Source organism: Elephantulus edwardii, unplaced genomic scaffold (genome assembly GCF_000299155.1).
Source record: "Elephantulus edwardii isolate Elephantulus edwardi_28Jun2011 unplaced genomic scaffold, EleEdw1.0 scaffold00117, whole genome shotgun sequence".
In the NCBI taxonomy this organism is placed as follows: Eukaryota; Metazoa; Chordata; class Mammalia; order Macroscelidea; family Macroscelididae; genus Elephantulus; species Elephantulus edwardii.
Window position 1 is genome coordinate 4,234,673 of NW_006399867.1, and position 13,225 is coordinate 4,247,897.

The following is a 13,225-nucleotide window of genomic DNA, read 5'->3' on the forward strand; positions in this document are numbered from 1 at the left end:
TTTAAGTTTAGGATCCACTTTGTGATTCTCCTAAACTGATGAAGAGAAATAAACTGGTGCATGAAAATGCAGTCTGATTTCTAACTTTATCCAAAAGGTTGATAATACGAGATTTAATTATGGGAACTTGAGGTTTCAATGAGTTAGAGGTGGCGTTTATAGTTAGTGCTTTCAGCCCAGTCAGTGGGAACTTAAAAACCACCAAGAAGATGTATTGGAGTATTTTTTAAGTGGAGAAATAAAATATAAAATTAGTTGTCTAGTATATTGGTAAACAGGAAAAAACCAAATTCCAGTGGTTATAAGAGAGGCAGTCTTCATATACCAGTGGTATGATTATAAAATGGTGTAACGTTTTCAGATTGTAAATTGAAAATAGAAAAATAAAAACATTAAATAGACATACATATAAAGAAAACTAGACATATACACATACATATCATGTTTGAAAACAGAAAAATAAAAACCTTAAATATACATAATGTTTATAACTCCTGCTTAAGTTTGGACTCTATTCCCAAAGAGTAATATTAAATTTAAAGGTATCCTTGAAAGTTTAATTTTCAACTGCAGAAATGTCTAAGTATATACTGTTCACAACAAATATCTAGTAATCTGTTTGGCAGGAGTCATAGTAGAATCAGAGATACAACAAACATGCTACTAAGTATATGTATGCACATACACACATGACTGTATTTAAAACATGGTCAGTAATCAGGTAAAATATTAAGTGTCATCTCTAGATAGCAGGATTCTGAGTGTGTTTCCTTTCTACTATGTCACTGTTCTTTTCAATCCTTATGAGCATGACTAGAAAAAAAATGACAGCTTTCAGATTAGCAAAGCACAATGTCAACATGGAAACTCACTTGGCAGCTTGGACGACTGTATCCGAAAGGCTTCCCTGAGCAATGGCTTTTACTTGGTCATAGGCGGTCTTGATGACCTAGGACAGACAAGATAAGGTGGGTCACCTCTGGGCAGTACTGGTCTCCTTCAGCAACCACAAGCTCCTCTACTGAGGAAAAAAATAGGAGCTGGAAGGTCAGCTCCTCAGAAAAGGCACAATGGCGAGCTCTGGTGGCCTAGTGGCAGGAAACTGTACTGCAATCCCAGAAGTGCACGGTTCAAATCCACCAGATGCTCTGCTGAAGAAGGAGGAACAGTCGCCTCCTGTACCAGTCAGATCCAATTTGACGGTACACGCATAAAAAAAAAAGTAAAAAAAAAGGCACAATGCCTAGTTGGAGTTCTTCAGCCATCATTTATTTCATATCCTTTCTGTGTTCCATAAAGCAGCTATTTGTATAACATATTGTAGCCAAGAAAGGACATAAAGATCACAGGAAAAACCCCAAAGCGGAATAGCTGTCCTCTGCTTGACCCTGACTCGTGATCCTCCTGAAAGGTATCAGAACAGAACTAAAGCCCACAGGTTCGCTTTCAGTGGCTGATTTCTGGAACGTAAACTGCTGGGTCTTTCTTCAAAGGCAACTTTGGGTGAAGTGCCAACCTTCTGATTAGTGAATGCCTTCCTAATTTGTACCCCTGGGGATTCCCAAAATGGTGGCATTTCCTAGCACTCTGGTTTCTGTCTACTTTCTTTATAATCTTTCACCTCTAACTTGTACTTCAACACAATCTCTCTACTACTCACAATGCCCAAATGTTTATCTTGACTAAAGCTTCTCCAGAGTTCTTAACTCGGCTGTCCCAGAGTCAGCTAATGTGCTGCTCACTGAAATGGAACCCTAACACCAAGGAGGTATTTTCTCTCTTTCCTTGAGACAACAGCATACATTTCTGACGTTTCCCCACAGTACTCTAAATGCTATTACTACACAGAACGCTGATAAACCACAGCAATCAAACAGTCCATGTTTTAATGAAAAACTTTTCAATGGAAAGCAATCCCCCCTCCCCCCCAAAAAACAACAAAAAAAAGTAAGAGCTTGCAAGGTTGCAACTTACATCTCCAGCAGCTTCAGCCTGTGAAATCGTGTAGATCCCAAAGAGCCCAGAATCTGAGTAGCCGGCATTAAAAGCGGAGACCTAGAGTACAAGGAAACTGGATGCATGCTATTCCACCACGTACGCAAAACACAATTTTCCCGAGGTTGTCTTGATAAAAATGTGCCCCTTACAGTATGAGCAAAACAGATTAATATTTCACTTAATTTAACCAAGAGATTTTTCCTGCATACAAATGACCTTTTACTAGAGCTCCCTGTTTTATTGTAGCTATTTCTAAAAGGAATGTGCACTTTCCTTTTGGCTCCCTATGTCCTTAGATGACCAAAGGTCACTGTGTCCCAAACAGGTACCTGCAAACATGTAATACAGACATGGCAAGGCCTGGTGGTAAGGAGCACTTTGTAGCTGTTATTCTTTGGCACGCAGGGTGTGGGCATTCAACAGGATGGGTTTCTTCTCACTGCTGCTGGTGGCAACTTTTCCCCAATTCTCATTCCCTTCCCCAAGGGGCTGAAGCCAAAGGACTGGGGCACATTCTATTAAATGTCTCTTATCCAGATGTTCAAAGTAGCCTCACTGGTACTTTGGGCACTGCTGTCTGTAGTCTGAGCAGAGATTTAAGATTCTGAAGGTGAATTTGATTGCCTAGTCTAATGTTTCACATTATTTATATAACCCGTGTGTAGAAGGACTACTTGAGTTCGTATTATAAAAACACAGATCTTTAGGTACCTGTCCCAAATTAGCAATGCAGCCTGGAAAGCGCCACCCCCAACTTTTTTTTAAGCTCTACTTTTAAACTAGCATTCTAGGTGATTCTTATGAACATTAAGTTTAAGAACCACTGGTTAAGTCAATGTAAAACAAAAGAAAGGGGAAACAAAACCCAAACAACACTTCAATTCTTTGAATTCGAATTCTGAGATTCTCCTATTCACATTGCAAATTTCTGAACAAGAAATTTATATGAAACTATCATTACAAAATCAGGATTTAATTCAGTACGGGTTGTATCTCAGTGTCAAGAAAACAAAGATTTTTACCACTGGCCCGATAAGCAACATCATGATGGATGGAGAAGAGACTGAAATGGTCAACAACTTCATTTTACTTGGATCCACAATTAACACCCTTCGTGTTAGGAAATAGGCGATTAGAGACCTCTCCAAATTACTGATGAGTAATAACATCAGTTTGAGGACTGAGGTATGTCTGATTTAGCCCCCCATGGTCTTTCCAATCATTTGCTGTGCATCTAAGCACTGGACAATGAATAAGGATGACAGAAGAACTGATGCCTTTGTGTGTTAGAGAAGAGCCCTGAACATCCCATGGACAGCCAAGAGATATGTCATGGAGACGGTGCAGCCAGAGTGCTCTTTGGAGGCAAGAATGACGAGGCTTTGCCTCACATACCTTGGACATGTTGCTAGGAGGGGCTATTCCTCGGAGAAGGACATGATGCTAGGAAGGATGGAGGGTTGGCAAAGGAGAGGAAGACCCTCAACCTGACTGACATGGTGACTGCTGCAATGGGCTCTTGTGTATCAGGAAGTGTGAGGATGGCACAGGAGAGAATAGGGTTCAGATCTGTTGTTCAAAGGGTCGCTATGAGTCATACTTTACTCAGTGGCACCTAACAACAACAACATCCTAGAATTTTTTATATTAAAGTTGATTTTATTTTTTTAACTAGTGAATTCTTTTTCTCTTTATGTATTTTTTATTATTATTAATTTTAATGAAAATTTAGACTTTGGATTTCCATTCATTCAAACATCCTAGAATTTAATACATTGGTTGCTTGTTTTTTATAAGTTGTTACATGCTGTCAAGTTGCCTGTGACTCATAGTGACTCTATGTACAACAGACCTAAACCCTGCTCTATCCTGTGCCAATCTGTGTGTCTCTGTCACACCTACCCCATTACCTCAGTCACTGAGTCAATCATCTTTTCGAGGGCCTTCCTCTCCTGTGCTGTCCCTACACCCTCCCAAGCATGACATCTCTCCAAGGACTGGTCCCTCCTTGCAATATGTCCAAAAAGAACAAACAGGTTTGTCATGGAGAGGGTTAAAGCAGGCTGCTCCTTGGAGGCAAGGATTCTGAAGCTTTGCCTGACATACTTTGGACATGTTGTTTTTATGAGAAAAACTTATATTTAGAATTAGCTAGCTAGACTTTGACTAGATGATTGCAATTTTGTTGGAAACATCCAAATCGTCATAGTCAGGAGCAAGTGCAATACTGGCCTTCATCTCTCCATGAAGCCTAATCAAGGTGTTGACCTTGGCCACATCAATAACACTTCTTTACAGCTTGTTTGATTTGGTGCTTGTTGGCCTTGACATCCACAATGAACAAAAGTGTGTTGTTATCTTCTATTTTCTTCATGGCTGACTCAGTGGTCAGGGGAAACTTGATGATGGCCTAGTGGTCAAGCTTGTTTCTCCTGGGGGCACTCTTCCAGGGGTATTTGGGCTGCCTTCGGAGTCTCAGCGTCTTAAGCCACCGGAAAGTGGGTGACGTTCAGATCTTTTGTGTGTGTGTGTGTGTGTGGCTGTGGATGCCCTTCAGGACTGGCTTCTTAGCCTTTAATGCCTTTGCTTCAGTTTTGGGCAGGAGCTTCCTTCTTTGCTTTTGGCGCCATCTTCCATTTGTCGCTTTTCAAAGGCATGTAATCTATTACACTGAGCAAACAACAGTCACGCATAAAAGAAGGCTGGTTGGCATCTTTTAGTGTCCCGATTTGAATATCATTATTTTTTAAGTTTTAGCACTTTCCCCCATTATAAAAAGATGTCTTCTTAAGCAACATGAACGTTCATGAGTTTAATTGACACCTTTTTCTTTTGAAGCAGTTTCTGGGTGCCTATCTTGTACACTTGGTTAAGAAACTGGAAGAATAATGGAAATGAGAACGTAGTCATAGCAACAGAAATGCACAGCAGAAAATACAGCAATGAAAAGACTAACTGCAAGCTAGGGGACCCTTTGCTAGTTAATGGTTTATCGGAAAGGAAACTAAAGTATGAATTTTTGATGAATTTCATTTCTAGGCACTCGATTTTTCTTCCTGATTAGAATTAAAAAGACACGAAACCTATGATAGATTTGCTAAGATACTGAAATAAAGTTCCTCTGTTCTACTTTACAAAGCTCTAGTATGTGTTCATCTTTAATTAAGAGCAAATTAGTATCATGTCTACATTTTAAACACTGAACCTTTGAAAATAAAAGGTCTATCAAGTGCTTAGACTCACATCAAATGGCTGGTTAATTCCCTTTGCAACAGCCTGGTAGAGGGAGCTGGTGGCGTTGCTGCCTCTCTTGACGTGGGGTCCTGCGCCGAGAACGTGCTGAAGCACACTGAACGCACTCGCTTCCGGACTTCCTATGGCAGCGCTTTCTGCCACGAGAGCAGCATGGACCAGGCTGTCTCCGTTCTGCTCTCGAATTTCACCTGGCGCCAAGGGTGGGCGAGAGAAACAAGTTATCTATGGTTCTACTCTTCAGCATCTCCTACAACACAATATTCACACACCCCACATATTCTCCCCATGCCATGGTTCCCAATCCCCCAAAACACATTTCATATACATGACCCAAGCCATCTAATTCTCTCATTCCATATTAAGACTTTCGGAATAATGAAGCTTTGCTGTGGTTGTTAGCAGCCACAAGTCAGCCCTTGACTTTTGGAGCAAAAGAAGGAAACACTGTCTGGCCCTAAACCATCTCCACAATCGGCTGCAGATTGAACTTCAGGGATGCACACGGTTCTCACTGGCTTACTTTTGGAAACAGAAAGGTCTTTTAGCTAAACTGTGTTAGTCTGAAAGCACCATTGAAACCCATTAGTTATCAGAGTGATATGCAGGCTCCAATAACAGACAGTGGCTACACATGAGGTACACTGGCTGGGAATTACGCCTAGTTTGTTATTGTTATGTGCCGTAGAGTCACTTGCAACTCATAGCAACTCTACGTACAATAGCTCTGTACCCTGCTCTATCCTGAGCCAACCTTATTGTCTCGGATACACCTACCCCCATTACCAAAGTCATTGAGTCATTCCATCGCATCGAGAGTCTTCCTCTCTTGCACTGTCTCTCCACCCTCCCAAGCATGGTGTCCCTCTTCAAGGACTGATTGGTCTTTGTAACATGCCCAGAGTATGTTAGCCAGAGCTTCAAAATCCTTGCCTCCAAGGAGCAGCCTGGTTTCACTCTCTCCAGGAAGCAGGGATCCCATCAATTACAGTGTGCTATTCTAGGGTGAAAACAAGAAAATCAACACTAACAGAACAAAATGCTCACCTCCACGATACACGGTCTTTGCACCAGCTAAACCTAGACCCCCTCTCATGTTGAGAAACTGTTCAGCAACTTGCTTTAGCATAGGGTGACTCACACCTATTGCAAAAGAAACAGAAATGAGCTAGAGCAGAATTTCCTAAGCATAATTAGACAGCGCCTACTGCTTTTTCTTTCTTTAAAAGCACTATGAAATTCAGTCATCACAGAACAGTAAGGAAAGCAAGAGTTCTGCCCATAATGCTATTCTTCCCTAATGCCTCACAGTTTATTATACTCATCTAGAATTTTTTCCTGTGCACATATTACTAATTATCCTTTGTTCCTTTTGTTTATTAAATTGGTCTTACTATGTGATGATGTTTTTAACTTGTATAACTTACAGCATTGAGTGGTCTACATTTAATGATTATAAAAATCTACAATACTTATGTATATAATTTATTCAATCAATTCCTTCTTTGATGGACATTTTAATGTTTCTAATAATTTTGCTATTTCCACAGTATTTTGTTGTACATTAAAAGACATTATCAACATAGAGAAAATTTAACCCACAAAATGAGAGGAAATGATTTGTAAATAGGCTAAGGATCTAGAATCTAGTAAGACTGCAACAGTGAAGGCAAATAATTCAATTAAACAGACAATTCTCTACAGAGGAAAAACATGCAACAAATTCAAACACACATGCAGGGAAGGCAGCTTTGGTGGCACAGTGCGCAGGGCAGTGCACTGGCTGCCAAAAGGCCATGACTCTAGTGGTTCAAATCCACCAGTGCTCCAAGGAAGAATGATGGCAATCTCTCGTGGAACCTTCCTCTCTCAGAAACCTTTGACGGGTCAGCTGTGAGTTGGTCCCGATTTGACAGCAATGAGGTTATGAGTTTCACATGCATGATTTGCAATTTAGATCCTTTACCGACTTTATCACTAAGTTGTTTTGTTTGTTTGTTTTTTTAAATTGTGTTATTGTGTGTGTACCATCAAATTGGTTATGACTGGTACAGGAGATTGTCCCTCCTTCTCCAGCAGAGCACCTTGTGGATTTGAACCGCACATCTCTGGGATTGCAGCGCATCTTCCTGCCGCTAGGCCACAAGAGCTCCCCTAAGTTGTATTTTTTTAAAAAAATATCCAGGAACTCTTTGTTTAGTGACTGGGAATTACACCTACTTGTTATTGTTGTCACAAAGCGGTCCTTTGTGATAGGTTTTTTAAACACTCTAATTAATTTAAACCAAGTAGTGTACAAAGTCAAATATATCCAATTCTACTTTCCAGAAAAAAAGGCTGAGGAACTAAATAAAATGTTATCATATACTGCCTGCTTGTCATAAATATAGGACTGAGTTTTCAAATTCAGTCTGATTCTGTGCTCATGGAATCACAGTTGAAGGTACTGCTCCCATGGAAGCAGGATGCTAAGACAGGCAATTCCCAGCTTACCAAGTCCAATCAACGCCATTCTTGCACTTGTAAAGTGGTTCTGTACAAAGAAATGTAACTGGGGAAATGAAAAACAGACATTAAATTATTTGTTATGAATAAAAATGTGGTTGAAATGTAAAATTCTATTTAGAGTAAAGTGATACACTAAGGCTTAAAGCTGCTCCGCGATGGTCAGGTGCTACATCAGTTATGACAGCAATTGTACGCACAACAGAATCCAAGCTGGCTGGTCCTGCACTGTCCTAATTGGTGCTATGTTGAGGCTCACTCTTGTAGAGACTCTAACTCTATCCTCCTTCTCACTAACCCTGTCCTTTAGGAACCATGTTAGCTTTCTTGAGGAACTAGTCTCTTCTAATAATGTGACTAGAGCTGTCTTTTTTTAAAAAAAATTACCAAACAGCTGGAGACAAAGTCTTGCCTCACTCTCTTTCAAGGTGAATTCTGACTGGAATTCTTCTAAGACATATCTGTTTGTTTTGTGATAATGACTCATGACAGAAGACTACTGAATGTCAAATCATCTTAGGAGTTTACTGAAGAAACTACTGTTTCAAAGACTAGATCTTGATGGCTACACAATTCAGCTAATCTAAAAAATTACTCAACTGTACATTTTAATTAGGTGAATTGCATAGTATGAGAGTTCTATCTCAATGAAACTACTTTTCAAAAGTGAACTGGAAAAAAGAAAGAATTGGATCATGTACACTGGTTTGAACATTTTTTCCCCCCAATGAGAATATATGGCATATGATGATTCATAAATAGTTTTTTGTTAGCATCTGAGTATACTCCATGGAATTTTGCCATATTAATTAAAATTTCTGAATCATTCCATTAAGGAAATGATTCTGTTTCATAAGTTAGTAAGGACATTTACCTTACTTCTAATTTTTCACAATGATACATGAGGCTATCATAGACGTGCTTGCTGAGAAATGTTACAGGCATTCTTTGGCTGCCTGAGTTACACATCCTTATGCTGGAGCTTGATTTTTACAAATTTTCAAAATTCATTAGAGGCCAGTCTTATGGAAAAAAAATTGCCATCACTCAAGTCGAGCGATAGAAACAAGAATGTTAAAAAAATGCTGTGTGAATGACAGACATTAAACTACTTATGGCTAACCAGTTTTGTTTTTTTATTTAAAGCCAGAGATAAACCAAAAGCGGAAAGCAATATACCAACAGATTTTCTGTACTAGATAAGTGGAATGCAAATGAGAATAGAACTTTTTAAGTTCCAAGTATATTTAGGCGGTATTGATAATTCTAAATTTTTCTTTGCTAACCTGAGAGGTAGGATTTAACACTCAGCATATCATGCTGTGGAAAGGTACTATGATATTGCTGTGACTCGTGAGAAATCTGATGCAGCTAAATTCAGTGTGCTGCAGATGGTGAACAAGCTAGTGAGTGAGCTGATGATGAGGTGAGGAGTAATGAAGAAGGGTTTATTCCCAGCCAAGTATTTAGGGAGATTACAGACTAAAATTCTTTAGTCAGAGGACTTATTATGATATTTAAGCATGTAAGTTGTGTTGAAAAAAAGGTATACAGGAAAAAGATCTAGAAGAAAATCCATCAAGGTCTTAAAATAGAGTATCTTGTGGTATGTGATGTTGTCCTTCATTTTGATTGTCTATGTTTTCTGACTTATGTAATGTGCATGTCCCTTGTATAATAACATTTTTAGCTAAAAAAACTGCTCATGTAGAATGTTAATCAAAACACAAGCAAGCAAATGGAATTTCTATCAGGAAAAAATAATTGGCAAACCAGCATCATTAGATTTAATATGAAAACATCACATTTCAAACGATAATGGGATTTTATCAGTACCTCCTCTGATGTCACCTTTCCAATCCTATAGTCAGGACAATATAAAGAATTAGCCAAGGCATTCCGGTAAGCTGCTGCATGTAAATTCTCAATGACATCTGTAAAGTAAGGAAAGAAGTAGTTACTGAAAAGTAATGTTAAGTAAAGATAACCATATTTTAAAGCTCAGTAATATATATTTAATTGTCCTCCCCAATATTATGTTCCATCTGTGAACAGGGATTTCTTTGCTAATGAGGCCACTCAGCGTAGGGTCTATCTTAAAACATTTGCTTTTGAGATTTGAAAGGAGTGTATTAGGCAAAGAAGGATCAAGCAAGTAAAAATGGAGAGGAAAATAGGCACCACAAGAAGATCATTAAAGAACCCAGGAAAAGAGGCTTTAATGACACACAGACATTCCCTTCACAGCCCAAATGGGGAGACAGTTGACCTTAGCTTGCCCTGTGAATTCAGATTTCTTGGCCCCTAAATGGTGAAAGCTCTAGTGGCTTAGTGGTAACAAATTGTGCTGCCAAACCAAAGGCATGATTTGAATCCACCAGCTGCTCTGTAGAAATAAGATGAGCAACTTCCTACATGATTTACTGCCTCTGAAAAGCAGCTGCAGGGTCAGTTATGCGTCGGTTCAGACTTGATGTTACACAACAACAAACTGAGAAAATATCTGTTCATTAAAGCCATCCACTTGAGGTATTTCTAGTACAGAAGCACTAAGAAACTGTAAAAAAAAGCAAGGGTAGTGTGGGGAAGGCCATATCTGACCTTTACCAATTTCACAAGGGGGCACTGTCCCTGTCAACCGCATTAACAACACAAAACCAATTCTCATGAGGTCAGACATGTCCCCCACACTCCCATACCTCTTTCTTCTCATCGCAACATCAATCTTACTGCTTTGCTGGATTCAAAATCCAATGCAATAGCTCATAGACCATACATAAACATCAGGAAAAGCCAAAAGTTATAATCCAGTTTAGAAGCAGAATACAGTCATTTGTTCAGGACAGCTTCTGAAATGTGCTGCAGGCACCTCAGCCTTGAGACATGTGATTTTAGGCCAGTGTTACAAAGTTCTCAGTCCTGAGACTAACGGCTTCCTACCTCAAGTTTTCCAACAAACTTGAGCAAAAGCTCTTAGCTCTGGTTCCAATGGTAGGAACTGCAAGGTCCCATCTCATGTCAGGTCTCTGGTTCTCTGCCTTATGCCAGGGTCCCTGTTTTCCTGCTGTGGCTACTATGGCGCTGCTGTTCATAGATCCAGCTGGTGGAGGAATTTGTGGGCCTGAAGGATATGCTCCATTCTCTTGCTGCTTCTTTGCTGGCAGGGAAGTGCTGGATCCACTCACTTTAATGGTGAGGCCAACCAACCCCCTTGTGGCTCACACCCTATTTACACATTCCTGCCCATCTACATGGCAAAGTAAATTCAATGGCTAGGGAAGTCATTCTGAATTACAAGCTTCATAGAAATTAAGATAACCAGAAAGAAAAAAAAATAACCAGAAAGGAACTAGACTATAAAAGCTAGGGCATCTTAAAACCTTCAAATATTAAGTCACAACCAAACCAAGCAGTAAACAAAACAAACCCCAAAACTCTTACATTTGCCAGATGAAATGAAATAATGAACATTAGAGAAGAAAGAAATGAAACAGAGAAACAAATAGAATCAATAAGACTAGAAATTGGTTCTTTGAAAGGGTTAATCAACAAGTTACTGGCAAATTCTAACAAGAAAAAATGCAAACAACGCAAGTAAGAAATAGATGAGTGACATCCCAGTAGAACCAACCAACTGAGGGGGGAAAGAAGAAAGTAACAGAAGAGTCTGAAGAACTGGTCCCCAAATTGGACAACCTAAGAAAAAAGTCCTATAAACACATCATCTCCCTAAACTAACTCTGACTGAGGTAGAAAATTAGAAGAACAAATGAAGAGATTAAACAGATCAAAAACTTCTCCAAAATGAAATTTTCTGCACATCAAAGGACTTCTCCAAGAGTAGGATGAGAACTCAGAGAGACCAGGAGAAAATACTTAGCAATAACTTATCAGACCAGGGACTTATCTCTAAAAATTTCTAGAGAACGACAATATCATTAGGAAAACGATGGACAACCTAAATACAAAACAGGACATTCTGATGAATGTCAAAGGAGACATTCAGGTGGGCAACAAACACATGAAGAAATACTCAAGATCATTAACTATTATTGCTGTTAGGTGCTGTTGATCACGACTGTAGTGCTCCTATGAACAAGAGATTGGAACCCTGTGCTATTCTATGCCATCCTCAACATCTCTGACATACTTAAGCCCACTGCTAGTTACTGTGTCAATCCACCGCATCGAGGGTCTTCCTGTCTTTCACCGCTCTGCCACCTTTCCAACCATGATAGCCCTTTCCAAGAAATGTTATTGTTGAGCACTGTGCCGTTGGAACCGACTCACAGCTGACCCTCCAGTACATTTTCAGAGGCAGTATATCGCATGAGAGGAGATTCCCCATCTACTCCCACAGAGCAGATGGTTTTGAACAGTGTGCCTTCGGTTTGGCAGCACAGATCCTCACCACTAAACCATTAGAGCTCTCACTAACATGTCCAAAGTACATGAGACAAAGCTTCGCCATCCTTGCTTCTAAGTCACACTCTGGTTATGCTTTCTCCAAGACATATGTTGGTTCTTTGGCAGTCCACGGGATATTCAGCGCTATTCTCCAATACCACAACTCAAAGGCATCCTTAACTCACTGTCCAGCTCTCAGTGACTGACAAGACCATGGCACGAATCAGGTGCACGTTAGTCTTTAAACTGACATCACTGCTCCTTAGTGAATGGAGAAGTCCCTGAGAGCAGACTTTCCCCAGGCAATACGTCTCCTCACTGTTAATACCAAGGGTGTTGAATCCAAGTAAGATGAAATCACTGGCAATTTCAACCTTTTCTCCATCTATTATGATGTTGCTTATTGGTCCAGTGGTGAGAATTTCCTTCTTGATGTTGAGATGTAATTAATACTGAAACTGTTTTACAGAGAGAACAAGGATGTTATAAAGTCAAGAAAGGTGTATGTCAGGATTGTATCTTTTCTCCATATCTCTGTAGATAAGAAAATCTTGCAAAGCTGGACTTTATGAAAAAGAATGTGACACCAGGATCAGAGGAAGACCTAACTTATGCAGGTGACACCTTACTTGCTGCAGAAGTTCAAAGACTACAAGTTAGTCACAAAAGGACAAATATGAAGTGAGACCAAGTTTTAAAAGCAAAGGAAAGGTTTACACACAGAATCATTCGCAAATGGTTACCTGGGAAGGGAAGGGAGGGAGCAGGGAGTAAAAATTAATACATAGATATGTTTATTAAGATGGTGACAGGGAAGAAGTAGATTGCTCTGTTGGTATTGAAACTAATGTTACAGAACAAAATCTATATGAGTATGTTAATAAAAAAAGAATGATTTGTAAACCTTCATTCAAATCAGTTTTTTAAAAAAGGATGCATAAAAATATCAGTCTTGGGGAGCTCTGGTGGCCTAGTGGTAAGGAGCTGCAACTACAATCCCAGAGGCTCACAGTTCGAATCCACCAGATGCTCTGCCGAGGAAGGAGGGACAATCTCCTCCTGT

At 39.7% G+C, this 13,225-nt stretch overlaps 1 protein-coding gene across 1 annotated transcript in view; it reads right to left on the bottom strand.

Annotated features, from left to right (window-relative positions):
- LOC102858374 (cytochrome b-c1 complex subunit 2, mitochondrial-like) overlaps positions 1–13,225 on the bottom strand; it is a 38,084-nt gene that overhangs the window by 3,146 nt on the left and 21,713 nt on the right. The window contains exons 7-12 of the mRNA XM_006892699.1: positions 9,592–9,689; positions 7,744–7,801; positions 6,298–6,393; positions 5,242–5,441; positions 1,975–2,055; positions 873–949 (exon numbers count right to left, since the gene is read on the bottom strand). Coding sequence (XP_006892761.1) covers positions 873–949; positions 1,975–2,055; positions 5,242–5,441; positions 6,298–6,393; positions 7,744–7,801; positions 9,592–9,689 — 610 coding nt within the window. The remainder of the gene's footprint in view (positions 1–872; positions 950–1,974; positions 2,056–5,241; positions 5,442–6,297; positions 6,394–7,743; positions 7,802–9,591; positions 9,690–13,225) is intronic.